Genomic DNA, 11575 nt, shown 5'->3' with positions numbered 1-11575 from the left:
CATGAATGCTTTCCTCAACTGCACTCAACTGTATTGTTACCTTCCTTTTTTGCTCCCATTTGTTCACTAGTTCATTCATGTGTTAATTGCTTTGTCCATTCACCTACAAGTAAATATCATACAAAATAAAGTCATGTTTTTTCCCCTCCAGGAGTTGCATGCTCAAGTTGGAAAACCAGTGTTGAATTCAGAACAGGTACTTCTCATAGAAAAAGTGGTAGGGAATTGGAAACAGAGCAAGAAACATCAGAATATTCTGGTAACAACAAGCTGAATTCGGAAAGGCAAGTAGGAATGAGTTAAGTAGGAGGGCTGCCCAGTTTGGTGGATTTTCTACTGTATTAGAGATATAGCAACTTGGCCCTTTTGGGGACTCTTAACCAGAGAAATAAGTAAATGGCAGTTCAAGAGGAGCCTAGGTGATATGGCTGAGCTTGAACTTTACCCATTGAGAAATTTCAAGTAGGGGAATAAAAATGACCAGGCTTGAATTTTATAGCAAGGTCACTTAGGCAGTAATGTGGAAGATATATTGGAGGAGGCATGGAGCAACTGAAGCGAGGAAATATTAAGAGCCTACTGCAGTAATCTGGGCTTGAATTTAAGAGGGCCTACGAGGGCAGGTAGTTGACAGTTTACAATCTTGTGACACTCAAAATGGTCTTGATTAGCAGCATGAACATGTTAGAGAAGCCTGTATGAAATACACAATCTTGTGCGCTATTCCTTACCTTCAGAATCAGTGTTTTAACAAGTTCAAGTAATCTGGTGGCTCAAATGGTAAAGAATCTGCCTGCTATGCAGGACACCCAGGTTCAATCCCTGGATCGGGAAGATCCCCTGGAGAAGGGAGCGGCTACCCACTCACAGCATTGTTGCCTGGAGAATCCCAGAGGAGGCTGGTGGGCTGCAGTCCATGAGGTTGCAAAGAGTTGGACACGACTGAGCAACTAACACTTTCAAGTAATCTGTATGTCTGGGAGAATCATTCAGAGAGAATAGAAACACAGTATGGGCAGTTACTAGAGGAAAAAAAATCACTCTTAGGTGTGGTCAGTTTGAGGTGTTTATGGAACATTCAAGGAAGCTGATCCATAGCAGTTGAGTATATGGATCCTGAGGCTGGGTTGGAGATGCAGTTTACCATTTATCAATGTTAGTATTTGAAGCCATGGTCCGACCCAAGTTTCCTGGGATCTGCCCAGGAAATCATATCATTAGGCAGAGGGCCCAGAGGGAGCACTAAGAAACATCATTATTTAAAGTTCCATATAGCGAAAGGTATCCACAAGAAACAGGAGGTTCCAGTGGGAGGTCTAAACAGCGTGAGAAGTGGGAAGAGGTCCAAGTGGCAGGACGGTCAACATTCTCATTTTCCAGCAGAGCTCACATAAGAACAGACAAAAGTCCATGGATTTGGCAATCTTGATGTCAGAGTAAAGCTACGGGTGGAGATTATTTCCCATTAGTTCGTTCTTGACCTTAGTATGTGGGGATGCAATTTAGTTTCTGTTTTCAAAGTTCAGATGAGTAGAGTATTTGAGAGGAGGAGCTTGGTATGGAGCCACTTTGCAAATGTTCTCTCTTCCAGTAAGATGGTAAATTCTTTGAGGAATAAGGAAGGCACATAAAGATGAGTAAGACCCAGTCCTAACCCTCAGCGTTTATAACAAATAAGAAATAAGGTATCCATAGTACAAGATGGGACATATATTATAAAATATAGGGATTCAAAAGAGGCATATACTACATCCAAACAATCAGAAGAGGCTGCTTACTTCTCCTAAATTGTTAGTACAGAGATGTGCTTACTTAACATTTACATACTTAACACTTAAACTGTATTAACTGCTGACTTTTCTCTCAACAAATCTAATGAATTATTAATAAAGTCCCATTTATTCCAAAATCCAAGGAAACTTCAAACTCATTCATGAGATATTTATTAAAATAACACATTTAGGGAAAAAAATCAATACAATGTATACATCATTACTGAAAACTGTATACCATCATACAAAAAAGGATTTTATTTTGGGAAATCGATTCCTAATTTATGGCAAGTTTTACTTTAGAAATAAAACCACAAAACAACACAATCTAATTCAATCTTAAAGGCTGGCATGCTGAGCAAGGAATGTTCTTATTCTTTGTAGGAGTTCCTTCTTTACACTGTCAGGTACCAGGGCTGAAATATAAAATAAAAACATAAGAGTAAGATGATTCCAATTAATATTTATCAATTTGAGATCTGGTATTTTATTCAGGATTCCCAAGTGAAAATTTCATAACCCTCATGCTTCAATAAAAAAAAAATAAAGATATCTGAGAAAATAAAATATATTTGAAATTTATTGTTTGAAAGAACTATCCAATACCTAAAAATATACTGCACATGTGAAAATTCTTTATACAAGGAATAGAAAAGGCCTTTCTGAAAGAGAGCCTGTAAAAGATTGCTAAATCTGATTCAAATGCAACTTAATAAGCCTGGTTAAAATCAAACAAAAAAAGGAGAAAGCACTCTTACAAAAACAGGGTAATCTCTCTACTATACAATTTCTTCAACTTGATAGGAAAAAGATCAGCAGGCTTACAGAAAAATGATGAAAGGAGAAGCACACAGTTCTTGAATGTCAAAAGAATTTAACCTCACAACAGAAATGAAAATTAAAACTATCAAATGAAAATTAAAACTATCATTCTGAGAGCATATTTTTACCAATCAGATTGGCTAAAACCCAAAGGTCACTAGTATATGTATTGGCAAGACTGAGGGAAAACTGGCCCTGTTACATTGGCTGGTGGGAGAATAAATTGATACAGCATATTTGGGGAGATAATTTGGTGATCCTGTATTGAAATAAATGCATATATCCTCTTGAATCAACAAAGATGCAAGAGCTTCAACAACAGTTGTTTCTGTCATATGTTCATGTTTCAAATCTTGAATCATGTGACTGACTATATTATCTACTCTGAATATTAAACCAAAAATAGGGAAATGGGAGTTGCCTGGTGGCCTAGTGGTTAGGATCACAGGTTTCACTACCATTTGGGCCAGGTCCATTCCCTTCTTGGGGAACTGAGATCCTAGAAGCTGCAAGGCACAGCCAAAAAAAAAAAAAGAAGGGGGGGGGGGGGGTGGGGGGGAAGCCCTGATCCTTGAAACTTAATATTGAATGTCAGTTATTAAATCTACACTATTTCCCCCCTTTTTGGCTACTAATAAATAAGGACAAGAAGGAATTAACTTTAACCTCTAATGTTATTTGCTTGAATCCAGAGGAAATGAAATCTTCAGATATAGTTCAATATTTCTACAAAAAATTCCACAAATGACAGAAATCAAATAAGACAGATACTCCTCTTTATAAATTTAGTATAAACCTGCCGAGATATAAGGACTACATAATTAAGTCCACTGGAAATGTGATCAATATGTATATTAAATATACTTCTACTCAAAATTATGATGACTGAGAACAGATCAGCTGCCTTTGGGTTACGGATGAGGTGTGACTATAAAGGAATAGCTTGAGGGAGTCTTTTAGAACGAATCTATACAGGTGTATAAAGTTCACAAAACTGACACTAAAAATGTTAATTAAAAAAATACTTTAACAATAAAAAGAAAAGATTTACTTTTATTTTTTGCTAATTCTCTAGCAGGGGAGCTATAAGGGATTGAAATATCCAACACAGAAGCACTAAGGAAATGCAGAGATAATTTCTACCCTGTTAACAGATTTACTTCTTAAATGTTAACAGATTAAGCATAAATTACAGAAGAAAAGTAGAAACAAAATATAGAAATTTATTTAAAAATATAAATCCATGGGGAGGGCAATAAATACTGCCCCCACCCCGAAATATGACTGACCGGCAAAGTTATGTTTTAAAAGATGGCTGGAAAGGACCATGGGATGCTGTAGTTCTTTCCAGGTGGTAGCAATTCAGGGCCTAGTATTCTCTGGTAATAATTTTAAAGTGATTTACTTTTCACACTTCAATTCTTTTTACTTTTTCTGTTTGAGGAAACAACTAATGGGTTATCTAATTTACCTGCTTCCACTTATAACTACAACCACCCCCTACCGCCTTCCTCAAATGAAAATAATCTAGTTATACCTAATTATTGCATACAGACTTAACATTATTTCCTGTGTTTCTTTTGGTTTCTCTTAACAAGGAATTAAAGAGAGAAATTAAGAAGGCAGCTGAAGTGTGAGTCTTAAACAAGAATTACCCAATCATGAAGTTACGGAGCTACCAGATTCTTAATTAGACATCCAAGAAGACAACTTTGTTTATTTTTAATAAGGAAAGCGAGCAATGACTCAGGGGCTGGTGTAAAATGCTGAACTATTACACATAAGGCTAAACTTTACAAATCCTAGCTTCCGGTAATATTTGCCTCTTAAAAAAAGTCCCAAATTTTAGAAATTATCTGTTTTAACAACCATATCAACTTACATGTGTATATTGTTTTAAGAGTACAAAACATTTTATACCTCGTTTGTTACTCAAAACTGTGCAAGAAAGTTGGCAAGGCAACTATAACTCTTCCTAAAGAGAAGATGCAAGTATACCCACATAATTTTAGAAAGAGTGCTTTTCCTTGTTAAAAAAAAAAAAAACCCTGAACCAGCAAAAGAGAAAACAAATCATGTCTTAGCCCACATTTCCTTTCACACAATTTGTATTCCTTACCTCTGCCTTTTGGTGTGATTTCAGCCACCAAGTCATCAACAGTAACGTGTTCTAGTCCCTTTTCTTTAATTACCTCTTATGCAAAAGCAAAAAACAAATCATATCATTTAAAATCATTATCTGTAAGAAAGATTTTCATAGAGGAAGGGTTAAGATCATGTTTTTAGAGTCCAGACTGGTCTTAAAAAAAAAAAAAAAAAGAGGATACTTCTTTTTTTCGTTCTAATGAAGATTTAGTTCAACCTTAAACACAGCATGTATTCACCAGATTAAAAAAGTAAGACAAATAGTTTTAATAAGTAGAATGAATTTGAACTGTAAATTCAAATTGCCCCAAATTAAAATATGGAACAACTCCTTTGCTCCTTTCTCTTCTCTATGCTGGACCAAGAGGAGGAGGAGGAGGAGGAGGAAAGGAATTAACACTGGACCCCTATTATGTGCTGGGAGCTCTGCAATATTTAATATTCACAATTATCTAATGGCCTGGGCATTTTTCCCACTTTGAAAGTGAGGCAAGTGACGCTTAAAAATTAAATAACTCATTCAAACACGACTTGAAATCTAGCTCCAGTCTTACACAAAGGTCTATTTGAGCTTGAAGTCTACGCTTTTGTTAATTTGGCACATTGCCTTCTTTGGATTAATGATATAAAGTCTCTATTATCATTGTCATTTGTAGAAACCATTACAATGAGAATTCATTATAAATATCCAGAATTCCATCATGCCAAAAGCTGAGCCAGAAAGGAAGGAGGCTCACCTTAGTGACTTGTGGAATCTAGCTAATGGCATCATCATCAATACCCAGTAATTTAACAAGCTTCCATTTTATAATTTAAAAAATATAAGTAATTTTCTAAGAGCTTTTATAGATGATTTTTTTCAAAAATAACACTGTTAAAGACAGGAGATAAAATTTCTATGTCTGCCAGCCATAACATGCTTAACATGTTATTAAGAAAAACTGACTAGGAATCACTAATGTTTCACTTCCAGTAGGCACACTGAGAAAGGTGGGATATTTCATGCCAGAGGAAATCTTGCCTCAATTGTTTTAAGAGAAACACAAAGAAACATTTCTAAAATTTAAGAACAGGTATACATATGATCACTCACTGCAAGCAGTCTATACCACAATTCAATTTTCTATTTGTGTAAAACTATGCTTGAGCACTCAATACATTTTAAAATACTGATTATAATTTTTTCTAGTGAATTTCAGACCCACACAGTTGAGAGCAATGGAATTAGCTTATCTTCTAAATCAAACTGATTACCTTTACAGTGTGCCTTCAACTGATCCTTCCAGCCACATTCAATTAATTTAGCTCTCAGCAGTTCTTTGAGGCTGTTGAAAAAGAAGTGTTTCCAAATTAAACTACAGCAGCATACAGTATCTTAGACAGGAATGTTTGAAGCAAAGCTTCACTGTTCAATGAAAAATCCCCTGCCTTCTGGTTACAAAACTTTTAATTTAACCATGGCCTAATCTTGGTTCTATCACTAAAAAGTTCTTTGATCTTATGTGAGTCATTTAAATGCTGAGCTTCATTTTCATCATCAATAAAATTCAGTCAAGTGGATGGGACACAATACTTCTTAAGAAACCCTACTTGGGCCTTCTTAACACACTTTCTACTTCCCTCCCCCAACAGGAATATTGTGGGTTTCGTACAACTTCAAAAGGGTATTAGTTGAGTTTGAAGCAGCTGTACTTTTGAAAGCTTCAAACCCCAGAATCCATTCTTTAACTACAAATTCTTAACTGTTAACTATCTTACTGCCCCATTATATCTCAACCTTATAGATTCCCCCCTCCCTTTTTCTTATTACCCTTCTAAATTATACATTAGCTATGTTATATGTCAGTAGCTCAGTCATGTCATGTTGGACTCTCTGTGACCCCATGGACTGTAGCCTGCCAGGCTCCTCTGTCCATGGAATTCTCCAGGCAAGAATACTGGAGTGGATAGCCATTCCTTTCTCCAGGGGATCTTCCCAACCCAGGGTTCGAACCCGCATCTTCTGTGTTGCAGGCAGATTCTTTACCGTCTGAGCCACCAGGGAAGAACTTTAGTTACTACATTAACTATGGTATTTCATTAATTCTAAGACTGTACTTTTCCACATTTTAACAATCCAGTCATTGGCCTGCCTACCATAATTTAATTGGCAGTATTTTCTTTTCTTAATGGTTAAAAAAATAATGGTATGTATTACAACTGATGACATCATGGGTGCAAAAAACCTACTGCAAAGCCTACTGTTATGAAGCCTCGATCTTCACCCTAAATCACCTCATTTCTCAGCTGAAACATGTCGAGTCACAAGCCAAACTGCTTCTTTTTCAATATTCCTAACATCTACTACGTGACATTTCCATCTTGATGTTTAAGTCATTTAATCTTAATAGGGCCCAAACCCAACTCTTGCTTCTCTTCCACCTCAAGCTGTTCTTACCAGAAAAGCAACTCCATTCATCTTGGTGCTCAGGCTAGAAAGCCTGGCAGCCGCCTTCACTCAGTAATTTTGATAACACTAATATCCAATCTATAAGCACATCCTACTGGTTCCAGTTTTTAAATATATACCTGAAATTCAAATGCTTTTCACCACCTCTGCCATTACTAGCTAGTTCGAGCCACTCTCTTCTTTTGACTGGACTGCTGCCACAGCCTGCTGACTTGTTCCCCTGCCACTTCCCCTCTGCACTTCCTTCTCCTCTCCCTGCTTAAAACCCTCCAGGGATCTCCCGGTTTACCCAAAATGCAATTTCCAGTCTTTACTAGAGCCTAAGAGACCCTGCATGGTTTGCCCCCTCCCCAGCGATGTCTCTGACTTTACTGTTTCTCTCCCTTACCCAACTGACTCAGTCTCAGTGGCTTTCATGGGTTCCTCAAAAGGCCAGGCAAGGAATGTCCTGGCAGTGCAGTTATTAGGACGCAGTGCTTTCACTGCAGGGCCCTGGGTTCCATCCCTGACGAAGGACTGAGGTCCCAAAGGTGTGTGAAACGTGGCCAAAGGAAAAGAAAAAAGCCAGGCAAGCTGTCTCAGGACCATGGCAATGAGTCTCCCCACTCCCTCAAATCTTTCTGATCTCTTTATCAGTGAGGTCCACTTTTTTCCTTTCTATAACACACCTGATTATTCTCTGCTTTATTTTTCCTCTAGAACTCCTCACCATCTGACACACTGCACATGTATTTTCTGTCTCCTTCCATTAGAATGTAAGCAGTATAAAAGAACAGACTTCATTTTGTTCGCTATCGTATCTTCAGACCTTAACAGGACATGGCAAATGGTAGAAACTCAGTAACTTAAAGCTATGTGAATGAAGACAAATGAAAAACAATAATACATAATCCCCTACAGCCATTACTGGCAATACTATCCTCTTGGTTTCCCAAGGCACTGTTCTAGAGGCTTTCTTCTTCCTCATTCCTCATATAAAGGGTTGTTGATTTTACTTAAAACAAAACAAAACAAAACAAAACTGTAAGTTCTTTCCTTTTTTGCTATTTTACTTTTCGCCTGATATTATCTTCGCAATCTATCTTTAGTCCTTCAAATCTCCTTCACACTGCCAAAATAACATTCCTAAAGTGCAACACAATCTAGTCAGCCTCTTAAAATTTTTTAATGCCTCCCACCACCAAAGGATAAGGCAACAAATGTTTTTGCAAACCTACCACCTATTTTTCTGCCATTTCTTTGACAGTAAAAACCCTCTACAACTCTGGTGTAAGAAATCTGGGTAGGGGCTCTAGCAATGGAAATGCGAGCTAGGCAAGGTGGACCATGAATGGCCTATTACTGAACAAGGATGTAACCAAGTTAAGTACGTTGCTGAGACCATCAGGAGAATGATAGTTTTAGCTGGAGATGTAAATTTTGAGCTCCTAACTCCTGCCACCTTGTGCGTAGTGCCTTCTGGAAAATAAAGCCAACAGAGGAAAGCAGATATGAGACAGGAAGATAAAGACATACTTTTGGTGACAATTTTTGAGAGACTAGACCCAGTGATGCCTGAAGCACCTTCAAACCCTAGACTTTTAGTTACACGATATTATACATTTCCATTAGTTGAGCTAGTTTCTCATCCTTTTTAATGGAAAGATTTCTGATTATACAAAAACCACATTTCTCCTGTCCACTGTCTTTCACATTTTAGTTGCACAGTTCCCCCAGAATATTATCATATTAGAACAAATTTCTTTGACTTTGCATATTTGTTTCCATCTGCCCAGACTGTCCTTTCTCTTTTACTGTGCTGGGCAACCACTAATTCTTCTCTCCCAGGTGACGTAACACTTCCACCATTCTGGGAGACTTCACCGATCATCTTAATCTCCAGGTAGAAGCTGAAAGTTCCCTCTTAGGTTTCTCTCATACAATTTATCACCCTGCTCCTGGAAGCCTTTTTTGATTCTTTAGCCTCTCCTCTGCACTTTCAAACCTGTTCATTCCTCAGATGTTTACTTGGCGAATTATGTGCTAGGTATGATGCTGGGTATACAGTTTCTGCTCTGGAGAAACTCAGATTCTACTTATACAAACTAGCAAAGTAGGCCAGTATAATACAAAGTAATTAAATGCTATGATAGAACAAGGTATTTGGGAATTAACAGATTCCTAGAAGAGATGATATTTAAATTAAAACCTGATAATGAGCGTCAAATTAGCTAAAGATAGGGGGAAAGAAGAATATTTCAGAGAGTAAAAACAGCAAATGCACTCTGAGGATATGAGAGCTTGGTAACTGAAACTGGTTCCATTATGTAGACTCTCTTAAAAACTGGGCAACATTTTATCTCCAAGGGCAGTTATTTGGGTATGTATTTTTCTTCTCCTTTAGTTTACACATTTTTTGAGAGAGAGTCATTTCCTGTTCATCTTTGTATATACATGATTCACTTCCCTCCAAGTCTTGCCACATTGAACAGACCTAAACATTTTTTTTTTAATTGATGTTGGGAATTGACATTTTGGATAATCTCAATTTTCTGTAATTATTTCTACTAACATCAGTATTGTTACTTGGTAACTAGATTCTTTGTAATATAACAAAATTATAGTTTAAAGATGTTAAATGTAATTTATTAACACAGTCTATTACTTACCGTTCTCTTTCTCCAGTTTCTATCAACTTTTGGTTAATCGCTGCTCTCATCTGCGCATCTTTGTTCATCTTGCTAACCTGAACATCAACATGTATTTTCAGATACAGAACACTTACAAAGCATTGTCTTCTAAATCCTCTAGGCTAGAACCTCAACACAGGTAACATTCTATCAACTGAAGGGGTGATAAATTTCAACAATGTGTTGACAATGTCATTACTTTCAATATTATTTACTGTTTCCCAAGAAGTCATAATGATGAACTTTACAATCCCCCGCCCCCATGTACCCTTCATTAGTAAGTCTTTGGATAATAACAATTACTGTACATTTATTAAATGCATATGTGCCTGGCACTAAACTAATGTGTTTTTATCTCATTTAATTCCCAGATCTTATTCTTTTATGTAAGTAGTATTAACACAGTTTATATTTTACAGGTGAGGAAACTGAGGAACCAAGATAGAAAAGTGAACTCAGACACTGTGACCCCAGAAGCTCCCAAATACTTTACAGCACATAATACCTGACTGTTAATCATTTCTGCCTCTTACTAAATGCATTCAAAATTTGGGGGAAGCTATATAACCTGAATATCGATAAAAGATTAAGTACGGTTGGTGACAAAATTTCCAGATAAGGCTCTTAAGCGCTTTACTTTTCACTAGGATGTACAGAATTCCAACCGCCAAACTAGCTGTGTGTGGGTGTGTATGTTCTTTATCAAAACTTGCAGGTTGGGATAAAGAAAAAAGAAATCTCAAATAAATTCCTAACTTAGAAAATTCTCAATTTTCAGTAAAAACAACCAAAACGGTGTAGAAATAAGAGGAAGGTTAAGTTGTAAAACTTGTAATAAGCCAACGTTACCCTACTTATCTGGGCTTATCTGTCAGTAACTTGAGAACTTTTGTTGTCTCCCAACTCGCCGCCTATAAGAAAACTAAGAGTGGCGGTGAGTTTTCAGAGTTGTGTTTTTTTTTTTTTTTTTAATGCAACAGGAAAAAGGAGAGGTTGAGAAAGAACTAGAGTATGTTTGCTTTTGCAGTTGCAGGCTAACATTTTCAAAATAACACTAAGATCTACAGTCAGTACCTTCCCTAGAATACTGAACTTGATCTTGCCTTCGCCCCCGACACTACGGATAGTGACCTTGGACAAGTCAGTTATTAAAAGGCCTCAGTTTTCTCACTGGTAAAACAAGGGCTCTAGGGGATCCCTCCCAGTTCAGACGTTCTTTGGGAAAATAGAATAGGGCGGAGACAGCGGGAGAGGCGGGAGGGGAGGAGCCAGAAAACAAAGCGAAGACTGGCTTCAGGCCAACTCCGGTAGCACGCCCTGTCGGAGAGCCCTACAGGCCCGCGAGCGCGGGTCGGGGAAGCTAACGAAAGACAGCACATCGAAAGGAGCCTGGGCTGGGCCCGGGTCCCGGCCCTGAGGACCACGGGCATAGCTCACCACCATCACCGCGGGCGAGGGCCGTCCCTTCCCAGCGACGAAATGACCCTTGCGCTGACGACCGTTACCTACCACACTCTTCGGCTGCCCGGACCTAGACCCTCAGTAGCTCGGGCACCTAAGCACACAGAAAGCTAGCACACGCATTTCCGGGGCGGGGTCTCGCCACCCTGCCTATAAAGTGAGAATTTAACCAGCGCGGGCCACCTCCTTGTCGCTCAGCCTTCTGGGTAAGAGAGTCCAGATCCTTCTGTCGCACGGGCATTGAGTTCCCGAAAGAC

The 11575-nt window shown here is 38.1% G+C and overlaps 1 protein-coding gene across 2 annotated transcripts; it reads right to left on the bottom strand.

The window, feature by feature from the left end:
* Positions 1-1915: 1915 nt before the first annotated feature.
* LOC120860686 (transcription and mRNA export factor ENY2) lies at positions 1916-11514 on the bottom strand. Of its 2 annotated transcripts, none has more exons than XM_040236438.1 (5): positions 11295-11514; positions 9837-9913; positions 5994-6064; positions 4714-4788; positions 1916-2188 (listed from the first exon to the last, which is right to left on the bottom strand). In XM_040236438.1, the coding sequence occupies exons 1-5, from the start codon at positions 11298-11300 to the stop codon at positions 2112-2114; spliced, it is 306 nt and encodes a 101-aa protein (XP_040092372.1). In that variant the 5' UTR covers positions 11301-11514; the 3' UTR covers positions 1916-2111. The 2 variants fall into 2 exon arrangements, with proteins under 2 accessions (XP_040092372.1, XP_040092373.1); XM_040236439.1 differs by having other exon boundaries at positions 11367-11457.
* Positions 11515-11575: the final 61 nt, after the last annotated feature.

The sequence above is a fragment of the Oryx dammah genome, unplaced genomic scaffold (genome assembly GCF_014754425.2).
Source record: "Oryx dammah isolate SB20612 unplaced genomic scaffold, SCBI_Odam_1.1 HiC_scaffold_11163, whole genome shotgun sequence".
In the NCBI taxonomy this organism is placed as follows: Eukaryota; Metazoa; Chordata; class Mammalia; order Artiodactyla; family Bovidae; genus Oryx; species Oryx dammah.
The sequence above is the reverse complement of the archived record's forward strand: the minus strand, read 5'-3'. Positions and strand labels throughout refer to the sequence as shown.